General features: G+C 42.4%; 1 protein-coding gene across 1 annotated transcript; it reads left to right on the top strand.

Moving 5' to 3' along the window:
- Nucleotides 1-1,811: 1,811 nt before the first annotated feature.
- atp6ap1lb (ATPase H+ transporting accessory protein 1 like b) lies at nt 1,812-13,942 on the top strand. Its single transcript, XM_005914632.3, has 7 exons — nt 1,812-2,107; nt 8,717-8,754; nt 9,269-9,351; nt 10,737-10,975; nt 11,142-11,192; nt 11,329-11,572; nt 11,906-13,942. Exons 1-7 carry the CDS (start codon nt 1,974-1,976, stop codon nt 12,140-12,142), a joined length of 1,026 nt encoding a protein of 341 aa, XP_005914694.1. The 5' UTR covers nt 1,812-1,973; the 3' UTR covers nt 12,143-13,942.
- The last annotated feature ends 823 nt before the right edge of the window (nt 13,943-14,765 follow it).

Raw genomic sequence — 14,765 nt, 5'->3', positions numbered from 1 at the left:
CCAAACGCACTGCCGGTGCAGAAAAACACAGTGGAACACTAACAATCATGGACTGGGCTCCCCAGAATCTGGATCTCAACATTATGAAGCAGTGTGGGATCATCTTGACAGAGAAGAAAATAAAAGGCAGCCAACACCCAAAGAAAAGCTTTGAATGTCCTCCAAGAAGCCTGGAGATCTATCACTGAAGACTGCTTCAGGAAATTACAAAAAAGCTTGCCTAGGAGGGATCAGGCTGTGCTGAAGAATAAAGATGGTCATAACAAATATTGACTTCCAAGCTCATTAAATGGTAGAAACTCAATTTTTGCCTTATATACTGCATTTTCATTAATTTTTGCAAATGTTTCAATGAATCGCTGCTGCGATCTCTCCATTTTCCAAGCTAAACTATCTGTATTGACCATCCTCGAGAGCGGAATGGCATTGAGGCTAATGTCATGAGACATCACTGGGTAATACTGTCTTCTGAAGTCATCACACCTGATTGTCTTTTGTGATGCTGTCATGCTCTGATGGCAGCAGTGACAGTCTAGTTTGCACTTTCCCTCCAGTAGACTGACACAGTGGCCTGCTGAAGTGACCGAGGCAGGCTGACGCACTGTAGAGGGCTGAGGCAGCCTTCGGTCAACTCCTGTTACTGTATGGGCAAAAGTCTGTCTCATAGCTGACCTCTCACACATTCAGCATTATTTTAGCCTTAGCACAAACACACACGTCACTCACAAAACCATGCACAGCCACATATCTATCTATCTATCTATCTATCTATCTATCTATCTATCTATCTATCTATCTATCTATCTATCTATCTATCTGTCTGTCTGTCTGTCTGTCTGTCTGTCTGTCTGTCTGTCTGTGCGCAGACTTTATCTGCAAAGGAGGGTGAGCTACTGAACACTACTATTATTCTAGAGAACCAGAAGTGATGTTTGCTTTATGAAAGAAAGCGACGGGGTATCCACAATTTCGCTTGGCAGTCGTTCTTATGAATCATTACCACGCATCGATGTGAAAATCTACCACGATACTAGGTCACCACATGCAGTTATATAACCACTCTTAACGAAAATCATCCCATCATGGGATATGGAAATGAAAGATAGGCCTTTGAGAAGACGTATCGAGATCCTGCGGCGTCTCACGCATGCGGGCTAGATAATGAGGAGGAAACGGAATCAGCCGTGGGGGTCTTCAGTGCTGGACCCTCGCTCTCGTCTTACCCACGGCTGCTCAGCTGCTCCTGTCATCCATATTTGCAGCCTCAGTGGACAATTTCCTCAGCCTCGGGCCTTCTTCAGTGCTCACAACAACACATCAAATGAATTAATTCTGCTACTGTGGCAGCGCACTGGCGATCTAGGTCATGCAGCTCTGGCTCTGTGTCCCCCCCTCCCTTCGGCCACCTAAAGACATGTCCACATCCTGCTGTCCTCCTACACAACCTGACCTTGTCATTCTCAGGTGATTTTCCACAGAGATACGAGTGTGGCCGTTTAGTCTGCGCGTGTGTTCGTGTGCGCAGGCGCGCGTGTCAACGTGTGTGGCCGAACGTGTGAGTACGTCTGTGCCCACTGTGCTTATTTATTTATTTATTTATTTATTTGTTTGTTTGTTGGCAGCATAGGTATGATGAAAAGTTTTTGAAGAAATGAAAAAAGAACTGAGTCTCTGTGGCGTGCCTGCAGCCATGTGAGCATGAAAGAGGGGAAAGAAGACCGAGAGCGCAGGAATGGATGCGGGAGGGTGAGCAAAGTGAGAGGCAGCAGAGGGAGGATGACAGAGAAGGGAGTAGGGCGAGAGGAGAGAAGGTGCAGCGAGGAGTGGGGGGACTGTGACGCACACCGATCGACTCTGCTCGCAGCTGATTGGCCGCGGTGCCTGCCAGTCAGAGGAGCTGGGTCTCGGGCGCTGCTTGAAGAGCAGATTATGAAGCGGAGCGCAACCAGCGGCAGTCTCCTCTTATTGTCTCAATGGCTGCACACGCATTCCTCCTCTGCTCCCTCGCCTTGCTGTCCGCTCTCAGCCGGCCTGGGCTCTCGTTCCACGACGAAGAAGCACAGCCAGGACTTACCTATGACGAAGTGCCTGAGATCTTGGACAGGAGGTAATTCCATCTCTAAGGCTGTGAACAGAGGAGGGGTGTAGGGGAGGGGGAGGGGTACACGGAGATGCATGCAGGGATGCTGAGATGCTGATGTGTTCTCTTAGGGTCGTTTTTGTCGCCCCTCTCTTTCTCCTTTGCAACGCTTTTGGACATTTCACCTTGGGTATGCCTCAAATGATGGGTTCGGGCAGTGTTGGTGTGCCAGAAAGAGCCGAGGTGCGAGGCTTTGTTTGCCTCAGTGTTGGGGACTGCATCAGACGCTGCTCATCGATCACGGATGGGGCTGTTGTCTCTGTACAGTAGTGCTGGTCTGGCAAGAGGAAGCTAAATAAGGTTGGGGCAGTGGGCCCGCAGGAGAGGTAGAGGAAGGAAGGAGAGGAGAAAGAAGAGAAGACAAGGAAGCAGGAAGGAAAGGTAAACAAGGATGGGACAGGGTGGAGAGGATGCATCAGGGATGGTCTGTTGGGGTCTGTTTACTGATGCAGTCAGTGAGAGAGGAGGGGGAGAGAGAGAGGAAGAGTGGAGAGGAGAATTTTAGCCAGCTATGTCTGCATAATGCACATGCAGTCCTGCAGGTCAAATCTGGATAAAATATTCAGGGCTCAGATGTACAGGCATTCATAACAGTGTGACAGGGACAGCAGCGAGCAAGCAGCCAGGGCTTTTGCTAGCGCCAGTTCCTGCCTGCTTACAGAGACATCACAGCAAAGACCTATAATACGGTGCCAAATCCATGTAAGGCTCTTGAAACTATGCCATGCACGATGGTTCACACAATCCTCTATAGCACAAATGCTTCAGAGCCACAGTTTCTCATTCGGTGCTCTTTAATCATAGTTCAAATGATTTCCCTTGTTATTGCACTTTGAGTGTGGTAATACACTGTGGAGGGGTGGGAGATTATTACTGCGATGCTTTCATTTGTTGCACGAACAATCTTATCTGTACACATGTTTGCAAGTCAGGGGCACAAATAACTTGGATTTAGAGCCTAATATAAGAATTCTCGCGGGATTTCTTTCATTCCAGCTCAATTTGGAGTCGTAAAACCCAGACAGATAGCCTCTGACAGAGAAAGGCTGCGCAAACATCTCCAGGGGTTTGTGAGCCTATTGCCTGGATCAAACTTTGTATGTAACTCTGCAACGTAACAGCTCTGGTCCCCAGACGCAGCCTCGGTCTCAGCGCTGACACACTCCGAAATGCTGTTACATAAAAGCAGCCTTGTAGTGGAGCATAACACTGGAACCGTAGAAGGAAAGGTACAGTGAGACAGAAGGTTTTGCAGGAAAGTAATGACAAGACAAAAGGCAGGAAACGAGACATTGTGAGTGAAGTGATGTCTGGTACTGTAGCAGATGCAATATGGAAGTGGCAAAGTTTAATAGCCTAGAGCTTCGCAGCATTATAAAGCTCTTAGCCATAGACATATTTAGTGTAAATCATAATCTGTCTATAGCTAAATATCTAAACCTTTAAGCATGTTATAATTAAATGCATTTTAAATAATATTCAAAATTTTCCAGTAAACCTTTGGCAATTTAAATATATATATTTACATATATACTATAAATTTCTAGTAGGATTCAAATGAAGTTGTAATTTTGGAAATCACACACTGAGAGAGCAAACGCAGGAGGTTCTGTAGCTGCAGTTTAAAGTTCTTATGAAGTGTTTAAAATGTTGTTTCTATTTGGACCTTTTTATGCTGCAAGACTAAGAAGTCTTGGAGACCTTCACAACATGCTCCTCTGACGTTGTGAACATAACATCAGAAGATCATGTTTTAATGTTTTATGTTTAATGTTTTAATGTTTTATGTTTTAATCAAACTTAAGTTAGTTCAGTTATCCATGGAATCCAGTTTTAAATTAGTAACATCCCAATACATTTCTCAAACAGTTACACAAGTTACTTAGCCGTAACACAGTATCTTGAGTCTGTGACATCACACTTGCATTTTATCACTCCCACTGTACAGTGAAAAATAGCCTCCGAGTGTTTATAATTCCCAGTGGTGTCTAGAATAGCACAAGATGTCTTGCATGCTTTTCCATATTAAGGTAAATTTATTCTCAAGTTGCAAAAACCTGTCAATATAAATTGTTTTGTATAAAACGGTGTTTTTTGCAAAGAACAGAGAGCAAGTATACAATATACAGCTCATCAAAGCTCCAAGTTGCACCCACTGTCCCACACATGCTTGCTTCAGTCTGTTTGTCAGTCATGTGGCTGTAACTGTAAAAAGTGTATCCATCACGTTCTGTAGTCAGCATGTGCTGAAATGTATCTTGACCTGACTTTAACATAGAGATTAGAGGTCAAAGTGCTAGATTTCCAGTAGACGACTGTTGAGTGATCCTATTTGGAGAAAGATTAAAGGGTTAAAAAGACCAGCAGCTAATTGTAGAATATTTCACTAACTATTTAAAATCATAAAAATGTGTACTGTGTTTACAAAATGAAAAAAAAATCAGGTCAAAAGTGAACAATCGTGTGTTCTAGTCCCTGTTTGAATGCACTCATAACGTTTCAGCACTGCTGCCCTGACCCTTAACCCTTTGATCTCAAAGGAGTAGGAAGATTTGCACAACTCTAGCACAACCAGAGCTCCACAGAAATAGCAGCCAGACTCCAACCAACTCCCAAATCTTAATCTGTACTAATAAATCTATCAATAGGCCAACTCCTGCACAGTCTGGGATTAAGACATGTTTTCCTGCCTTGCCCGGGATAATAATTTATTGTCTGATTAAATAATTTTAAACAATTGAAAGTAGAGTATGTTTTGCATACCTAAAAAAATATTATGGCTTTGACATTAATGTTAGCCAGCAATAGAAGTTCTTCCTGTACATTGTGAAATGCTGCCATATCTGGGTTTGAAGTTTCATGTAGGTTTAATACAAGGAAATATGAGCAGTTAGAACACATCACTGGATGCACAGCTGAGCTACACAATGACAGTGATTGTAGGCTGAGAGATCTAAAATTAGTGGATACATATATATAAGTTAAAGAAATGTTACCTCTCATCATTTTGTTGCATTTTGAATAAAAAATTCAGTTTGTGAGATGACTGAACCACAGTATTTAAAACTCATTGTACTAAGACTGTCGAATGTAAAGGGTTGGGTGGACTGATCGTGGTTTACAGAGCATCACAGTGCAGCGCTCTGTGTTAGCAGAAGCTAATGGGACTTGTTTACAAGTTTGGGGATCAGGCACCACACCTTTTCTCTGCTCAGCAGCTCACAGCAGAAGCCCAGACGAGCCGAGATAATCAGCTACCTGCACGCTTGAGCAAGAATGTCCAGTAAACATGTACCGACTGAGATCCCACGTGTAGGCTTGATAGATTGAAGTGCTGAAAATATCTGTAATTTTAAGATTGTCATCATTATGTATTGAGGCTATCATCATACTGTTAAAGTGGACACGAATAATGCATGGGAGCACGTTTGAACATTTGCAGGGGGTTTATTTATTTTGTCATATGTGAGGGGACTGCGGGGACCCAAGGAGTGGCTCTGGCTTGGCTTTGATTATATAAAGGGTTTGTTCAGCACTCAGGCACCGTGTGACCGGCTGAGCCAATGATGGGGCTGCAGAAGTCCAGGTCTGCTGATATCGCGAAACTGGCACAGGAACAGTCGGCTGGGCTTTAGTTAGCACTTGCACACTTGCGCAGCCTCCTCTGGCACCTATCAGCCAGCTGAGGCCCGGGAAGATGTGCAGGAAGACGTCCTTATTTGCTTGTGGTTGATTTAGTTCATCTGAGTGTTAACTGTAACTGAAATGTTTTCATTAACTCGTAATGAATATCAGAGAGAAAATATATATCAGATATTAAAGTCTTGAAGTCTTTTTGTAGCTATAATATCATATATGTCCCCAATATTAGTGCAGGCAGTCAGTGAGCAGCAGCCAAGTGTCTACCACGTAGTGAGGTTTCAGTTGCAGCTGCCTGCTGCCAAATGTAGTGCTTTTGGCAGCTGTTTCATACAGTCATGCTTACCCAGCATTCACCTAGGCAAATATAAATATTTGGATTTACCATATACATAAACCCTGTTATTGTTTTTCATACAATAGCTTAGGGAGCCAGTACGTGGGAGCGAGTCCTTTGGAATGTATACATAAGAATACAGGACGACTTGGACTTGATGTAAAAGTTGGCACACGTGTGCTATAAATGAGACTGACACTAGAGCGTGTACTCATTACAATTCAGCAGAAATCATCATGCCGATGTGGCTGAACTGATGATTATTATTATTATTCCTGCATATGCTCACCTGATAACTGCAGCAATGTAGCAAGAAAGCTGAAACGTCAACAGTGCTGTTGCTGTGCACAGAAAGCCCGAGTCTCTGTCCACGTATTTCATCCCACAAGCTTATTGCAGAATTTCACGTTTTGTTTTTTAATATTTTTTTTATCCATATACCCGAAATTATAAAGTTATTTCATGGAAAAAAACACAACCTGTTGTATAAGTAACAGTGAGGTCATATATCTCTAATAATGATTTGATATATTTTTATATAAAAATGAAAGGAGATATTTATTTCACACACATTTTCCTGCCATGTTTTGAATTGAATTGGTCGTCATGGCCAAAGTTCAAATCGCTTGGACCTCTGTACAGAAGTCACGATTTCAGAGGTCAGGTCTGATGCAGTCTCCTGTTCTGAACGCTGCAGCCTCTGACATCAGTCCTTAATCTCTTCATCTTGTTCTGGGCCTCGTCGCTCATAACTTGGGCCCCAGTGGACCTGGCCTGTTCTTACCACTAATCCTAATCCATCTGACACTTCACTACACCATATTGCCCAGGTGGAAACGGCACCATACGGCCAAATAACTGCTCCAGTCTCCTGGCACTGATATGTCTGGCAGCTTCCTCCCAGACTAACCGTCTGATTCCTTTTCATTTGTCAGCTGTCTGCTTACCTGCACAGTATCCCACCTTCACCTTGGGCTCCTAATTAAAATTGTGTGAAATAAATCTGCATTTTTAACTCCAAAATAAGTAAATAATAATAATAAATAAACTGTAAGAAAATAAATTCTCATGTCCCCTTTTTATCACAGGATTTAATGGAGGTTGTTGCACTTTTGTCTGAAGCATAATTGTGAGCAGTCCTTCACAGCAGATGTTTCAGTTGGCTTTTGTGCGTTTAAACGTTGTATAAATATTCAGGTCATCCTCTTTCTGTCTTTTAAGAAGAAATTTGCAGCGTTGATATTCAACTAAATAACAAAGATAATGACAGAAGTTCCCTCCATGCATTGTTTTTGTTGTACTGCAGTTCATAAAATGACTTGAAATGCTGCCAAACAAAGCTGAGAAACTGACTAAAGTAACAGGTGATGACCCAAAAGACAGATGTTAATTGTAATACTCACTCCAACAGATCTTGGGATTTAACTTTTATAAGCCCATTATAACTCTCTAGCTTAGGAAGCCAGTCCAAATAATGGATGAGGGCAGGTCACGATCAGGCTTCTAGCTGGAGCGCTGCAATAAACAGAAGTAGCTAGCGCCACTTCGTAAGCCAATTGTTGTATCACGTCTTTGATTAGACAGTTAAAAGGATCAGGATGAGCTTGAAGAAGTCCAGGCTGTGTGGAGTTTAAATAGACCAAGAGCAGCAGGGCAAGGACAAAGGTGTGGAAAAATCTGTTCCCAGTACACAGTGTGGGTCAGTCCCAAATCAAAGACACATTTATAGAAAAAGCCACACACCAGACAAACAACAATACAATGAGTAAATGTGTCGTTGTGCTCTGTGCTCCCACATGGAAAGAAGTCTTTTAAATATGGCACATATACACGTATAAACAGACTAAAGAAGCATAATTACCTGTTTGGAAATGACTTCGCCTGTTTAAAGACTATTTTAGAAGTCTGACCAGAAAGATTTTGTTATTCATTAGACAAAAACAAGCTGAACTCGTGTTTTTACACCCACCCGGCACACTAAACCTTTCAGAGAATTACTCAGCATAAAATGCAACAACTAAAAAACAACATTGTCTGTTCAGCCATGCAAGTAAATAACTGCATAAAGTTTGTTTCACTATTTTTTCAGCTTTTATTTGTATAACAGTAAATTTCAAAATTCTTTGATAGCAGTAATAATAGATTATAATTAGTAATAATTAGATTAAAAACATCACTTTAGCTAATAAGCTTTTACATACTGCTGAATCAACTGTTACAGAGACTTAAAATGTGATTTTGTTAGTTACCATTAATGTTACTTTAGAGCAGCTGTGGCATGAACCTTGCATTTGGTGGCATTTTGGTCTAAATGCTAAAACATAAAACATATCAGTTAGATATATAAAACAGCTCGTTTTGTTGTATTTCATGGAACATTTAGTTGCACGCAGTACATTAAAATGCACATGTTTTTGCATAATACTCAATTTTATGTAAACAGACCTTTTTTTATTGTTGTTGTGTGTTTGTTGTGTTTGTAGACAATGGATTTTTGCAGCTGTTACAGATTGAAGCATTATTAACGAAAGAAAAGTCTTAAAAATGATCCTTTGTGTTGCAGTTGCAGGACCTGATTGTGTGTTCTGTCTTTCCCACAGCAAAGAGAACCCCAAACAAGCAACAAGAGTCACATCAAGTAAGTAACAGATCTGGTGTGACACGAGGCCTGATTCAATCAAACCTGCCATGGTAATTTTGACACTGATGTGTTGGATAGACGTGACAAATGCATTTCTTTCCAACACTGGAGACACTCAGCGTTATGAAGTGTGGAGCACATATGATCCGTGCACACAGTGGGAAGACGTGCTGCTGCTTTTATGCTCTCTGACACAAAGGTGGAAAATCGATGAAAACATTCTTTTCCGTTACATAAACGTATGTTTCTGGATCCAGATAAACAGTATTTGTAAACACTTAGTACCATAACTGTGAAATAAACTGCCGATGAGTCAGTGTGATGACGCAAAACAGCTGGAAATAGATACGAGCCTGAGCAATGAGGTGCACACAAAGCCTCTTTGTGACTGTGTGCGTTTAATATCGTGCGAACTTCCACGATTATGTTGCAATCTGTAACGCAGTATTGCAAGCAGCCTTTTTTGTGTACCAACATCTTCAACGATGCGGTAACGTGTGCGTGTTTTCAGGTCAAGATGGTGAGTACGGCTTAGAAAGTGAAGAGGTTTATTTGACGCCCGAAGATGAAAACCCACTCAGGAGAATACTGCAGGTACAGTCTCTCTGTTCTTGCCTGGCTCTCTCCACCATCAGCCATTCGCTCGCACATACAGATACACACCGAAACACACACTAGGATGCTCGCAAACAAAACAGAGCATGCTCACTCAGCCATACTGCATGACCTTGAATGTGGGAATATTGTAGTCTCATATTCACCAGAGGTAAAACATCTTTGCCACCCACACACAGGACGGCTGCCACTGAAAATTCTGCAATAAACATGCTGCATACGCTGTTGCATCCAGTTGTATCAGTTAATGCTGGTGAACTGATTCTTTTATAAAGATTTTTATATCATTACTGTTATAGTAACGACTGTAGTTTTAAAATGTTTTGGAAAATTGCCACACATACCCAGTTATTTAAGAGTAATATCACAGTGTGACTACGTCTTTATATATATATTGTAAATTAGTGCTGGCTTAAGTCAAACAGCCTCCAGTGACATGTAGCCTTTGAGCACAGAGATTAAAAAGCCAGACAGAGAGGCAGTTACTATTTTCACAACCAGCAGAACAGCTGCCACACAAATGTCTGCAAATTCAGAAAGATCCTGTTTTCCACGCACAGCTCCTTCCTCATTTAGCATTCAAGTGGCGGTTGGTCCACTGAACTTTACACACGAGCGAAATTATAATCATGATGACAAGCTTGACAGAAAGGTGATTTTTAAATTGCCCTTTTGAAATCAAATATCACTGCATGCATAAAAAGGAGGCACGGTAGCTTGTGCACAAAGTCAAGCTCGCTTGGTGTGGAAATAAATCAGGAGCTGGTTGGCGATTGTATGCACGTGTCACGCTGACATATGCTGTGGAAGAGCAACGGTGACAGAAACGGCTGCACAGATGAAGGAATAGGATATGTTGGATTTATGGTCTCTGAAGCTGTTTCCTTGTTGAGCAGCTGGATCCACCAGGGTCTGCTTTTATGGGGGGGGGGAAAGCAAAACTTTATACTGTTTCATTTAGATGATTTTACAATGAATAAGTGGATTACACTGTCGAATTGTTTGGCTCACATTATATAATTATATAAAGTAATCACAGGTTACAGAATATTTTATTATCCTCATAAGCCCCGAGTCTAACTGATCTCCTGCCTTTTGCCCCCGTATCAGGGGGCGTTGGGGCTTAAGAGGTTAATTTGATTGGCTTCAACAAATAGAAATTCTTTTGATTTCTAGATTAACTTATTCATTGAACACACTGTCACAGCCGCTTCCAGCCTTTGAAACAGGGAAAAGCACATATAGAAAGCGTAGAAGGATGAAGCCGGGAATGCAAAAGTGCAGCTACTCGTGCTTTTTCTGCAGATTTACTGTCATTTTTGAAATATCTCCTGTGCTTAATGACTTTCTTCATATGTTGGCAGCCTTTTAACTGGCACCATCCTGGGATTTCTCACAGTAAGAGGAAGCTGCTCCAGTCTCTGATGGGGCCTTATGGCCCGCTGAGCGTGTCTTACAACGGGAAGACTTGCATTCTGTTTAAGGCAAAGCGACTCGCTATCCGCTACAGGAACCACACCTTCATCGATCTAACTGAAAGGGTCTTTAACCCAAACTCACCTGTGGACACTAAAGGCTCCATCTGCACCAAAGAGAAAGCTACGTAAGTCACGGAGGACCCCTTACTGCGCAGTTGCTTTAACATTGTGCATGATGCATTATATTTCACAACCTTGTTATCAGACAAGGCAGTAGAAGGAAGTTGATCTTGCACTGACGGTTCCTCTGGGTTTCTGTGTTAAATGTTTACGTTTCTTTTTCTGCCGAAGGCTTTCTTTAAAGTTTGGTGACGTGGAGGATTTGCGAGGTCTTGTAATAAGGTAAAAACACACTGACTAACTTCCTACGTTTTATTTATCACATTCAACATTATTGTTGTATTCGAACGTACAGTTTACAGCGTAAGTGGTCGTGTGCGGACTGTGCATCTAACAAACTGAACTGTGCCTCCACCAGACTACAGATGTCCAATACTTTTTACGAGGCAGCTGGTCAAAACTGGTTTACACTAGACAGCGTCCACATCCACTACAACTGGACCCAAGAGGCTACATTCAATGCCAGCGAGGTCTACGCTCCTGCCACTTCCTCCTACCATTGCCAGCACGTCAGCAGCCTGCACAAATACGACACCCTGCTAGTGCCCAGCTCCCACACTGACACATCTGCTAACTGGCACATCACGTTCACTGATTTCCAGGTATACTGTCGCACAAAGGGCACAGCCTTTGTTGTGTAACTCTTCTAATAATGTCTGCACATTTGTCTGTCCTGGTCTCTATACGTGTGCATGTTTGCCAGCTTTTTGCCTTCGTGCTACACCTGTTTGGCCATAGGTCAGTCAGTCTGTCCTTTTCCTGGCTGTTTGGCAGACTGTCAGTCTGTTTCCACTCTGTCTGCTCAGCCATCTGCTTAGGCTGTCTCAACCTGTCCATCTGCCCAGTTTCTCGATGCTTGGTAAGCCCAGTAAGAGCCAGTTGTCCTCTTTAGTTCAGCCTAATCTCATCTTTCTGGCTTCTCTTTGCTCTTCCAGATCCAGGCCTTCAATGTTCAGTCAGACAAGTTTGCATCGGCCAGTGACTGCGCTACTTTCCTGACACCAGCCATCCTCATGGGCTTGGTGACATCTTTGATTCTGCTCCTCGTCTTAGCCTATGCCCTGCATATGGTGGTACACCTTAAGCACATCGACCGCTACGAGGAGCACAAAGCCACAGTCTACTTCCCCCGCAGTCCAGAGGCAGAGTTGCCAGACAAAAACAGTCTGTGAAGGAAAGCGAAGAGCCAGAAGATGGCAGGGGAGAGAGGGAGAGAAAGCTGAGAAGCAAGGCTGCGGGGAGCACAAGGGACTACAAGATCGAAAAAGTATCCTCCACTGAATATTTGTTTAACAAAATGACAACTTTGCCTGTTCATATGAAAACCTTCCAAGTCTTAACTGCTTTAAGTAAATGTAGACCGTGGTGGGATACTTTTTCATCTTTCCTCATTGACCTGCGTCTCGGCGTCCATATTTTGAACGAAGCCTGTGGATGTTCAAGCCTCTCCCAGAGATGGCTCATGACCCTGATGTCAAAGGTCAAGGTCTGTCCCGGGGCCCTGAAGGGCAACAGTGTATACAGTTCTTTACCCCAGTCAGCTATTAAACACCTTATCAGCCTACCAGCTGTAGCTAATACAGCTAACATCAGATGTATAAATGTATGTACTACATGGCCGACAAGCTTTTACGACAAAACTTTCTCTGACATTGCTGTAGGAAATACTTCAAAGAGCCAGTTTTACAGCAGAGATAGCCGTATTAGCTACATGCTGAAAAGTCTACTTTGGCTAGTGCAGTGTTTCCTAATAATGAGGATTACAGAGAGGCTGGCTTAAGTTGCAGCTTAAAATAATCAGATATGGCATGAAGTAGAAGGAGCTTGAAAAGCTGTGGACTGGTAAGCAGAGGGAAATTTCAGGAACCACTGGTCTAGCATCGGAGTGACTGGAGTGAATGTGCCAACACTACTGGCCCTTCAGAGCCTCTGGCATCTCTCACCCTGCCCCTGAACAAGACTGCTGCTTGGGACTTAACTGTGAAATGGCCTTTAAACAGACCAGCAAGATAAGGGGGTTTCTACCAACTAGCACAACACTGGTTAGTGCGAAAGCACTAACCACAAACTCAAAGACTCTACAAGGAACTATGCTGCACAAGACGGCCCGTCGTAGGGCTTGGCAGGAACGCGGGTCTTGGGATGAAACGACTCTCGTTGTTTGACCAGGGGAGGCCACGGTCCTCCATCTGCACCACTGGATTTGACTGCCAAAGTGAAGCTACAAAGAAGTTGCCATAAATTATGGTGAGAGACAGAATAAGACAATGTGAAAATAAAAGCTAACCATTACAGCTATGTACAAAACAAAAAAGAGACACACAACATGTACAAAAGTGTCACTCTGCGGAGGTTTTTTATATACATTGTAATCATGAAATACTATTAGGTACAGGATGACTATGCTAATCCTCATAACCAAAAGGATATACAAAGCTGTAGATACTTTAAGATCTCTATACGATCATAGCTCTTTACTATCTTCAAATACTGCACAAGTAATAAGCATAAGCGTAAGACATTGTGCTCAAGGACTGGTGAAAGTATCAATGCATATGATTTTTACGACAAAGGATTAACATATTACATTGTTTGTCTATTTGTTTAACGCTGGGCTGAGGATGTAAGGTCCAGTTTCATTGAACTGTAAATTACAGTGCAAATTCCTACCATAGAAGGACAATGCTATGGAATGCCGTCCATCCATCAGGACTCATAGATGCCATTATAATGCCAGATGCCACACTAGCAGCAGTAACAGCATCAGTAAGTCATTACTTCTGATAAAAACACTCAGCATGACAGTAAATAGATATCTTAACATTCAATATGGCAGTTCTGTCAATCTGTAGCAGTGTGAAATGTGTTTTTGGTCATAAATGTATCCTACAAACTATGAAAAGATTGGAGGCAGTTTGTCTAAGCACAGACTGATGTAGACTGAACAATAAAAGATATTCAGAGGAAAAAAAGTCTGTTGTGTTTATATTAGAAGTAGTTTGCTGCACTTAAAAACATCAATACACATATTCAAAACATCATCATGTTTTCCTTTTGGTAACCTGCATAATATTGTTTCAAACATTTTGTTCATCTTGTTAACTGTTATTCAAATTTCAGATTTCCAGCACAGTGTCCGGGTCGGGCGCCAGGCCCCCCCTCCTGTGTGCCATCTGCTCTCTCCTCTCACCTCTATCTGATCTAAAATGTCTTACCTGCCGGCAGATATCCAATAAAACTTCTTCGTGGAAACATCCAAGGCAGTCGCAGCCATGAGTTAAATTGCAATCTCAAGCCAGTTCTCTTTTCTGCTTTTGATGCTTTTGAAGAGATGATCTCACAGGATAACTCCGTATCTGCAGTTTGAAATATTTTAACAGAGTTCACATTAAATGATTCATCCACATGCCTCTGAAACAGGCTAAAGTATGTGCCTCAGACTAGACCTGGCTATAATACGACTCTCCTTGATGATGAATAATTATGAAATAATATTCTCAGCCCTTAACATCACCCAGAGCAGCTGAAATGCTACAGAGACACCTAGTGGCAACAAGTGATCCTATCAGCTAGCGCTTGGCAGCGGCAGCATCACATATGTAGATTTCAAGATGTGATGCAAGGGTTGGGTCAGTGCAGAAAGTTGTTGAAACACGTTGTTGCTTTTTAAGTCTACGGAGATAAAAATTATAATTAAAAAAGTGTCACTGAAGCAAACAAACGACACATAACCGGGCAGACATCAGACAGAACTGTCAAGTTTTTATACCCTGATTCACATCCAGATGCCAGCAA

The sequence above is a fragment of the Haplochromis burtoni genome, unplaced genomic scaffold, assembly GCF_018398535.1.
Source record: "Haplochromis burtoni strain Fernald_Lab_line unplaced genomic scaffold, NCSU_Asbu1 Contig_9, whole genome shotgun sequence".
Taxonomy (NCBI): Eukaryota; Metazoa; Chordata; class Actinopteri; order Cichliformes; family Cichlidae; genus Haplochromis; species Haplochromis burtoni.
The sequence above is the reverse complement of the archived record's forward strand: the minus strand, read 5'-3'. Positions and strand labels throughout refer to the sequence as shown.

Coding starts and splice junctions, on each gene's coding strand:
- atp6ap1lb (XM_005914632.3), top strand. CDS start 1,974: ATGGCTGCACACGCATTCCTCCTCTGCTCCCTCGCCTTGCTGTCCGCT. Junction 2,108..8,716: donor CCTGAGATCTTGGACAGGAG/GTAATTCCATCT, acceptor TCTTTCCCACAG/CAAAGAGAACCCCAAACAAG. Junction 9,352..10,736: donor CACTCAGGAGAATACTGCAG/GTACAGTCTCTC, acceptor ATATGTTGGCAG/CCTTTTAACTGGCACCATCC.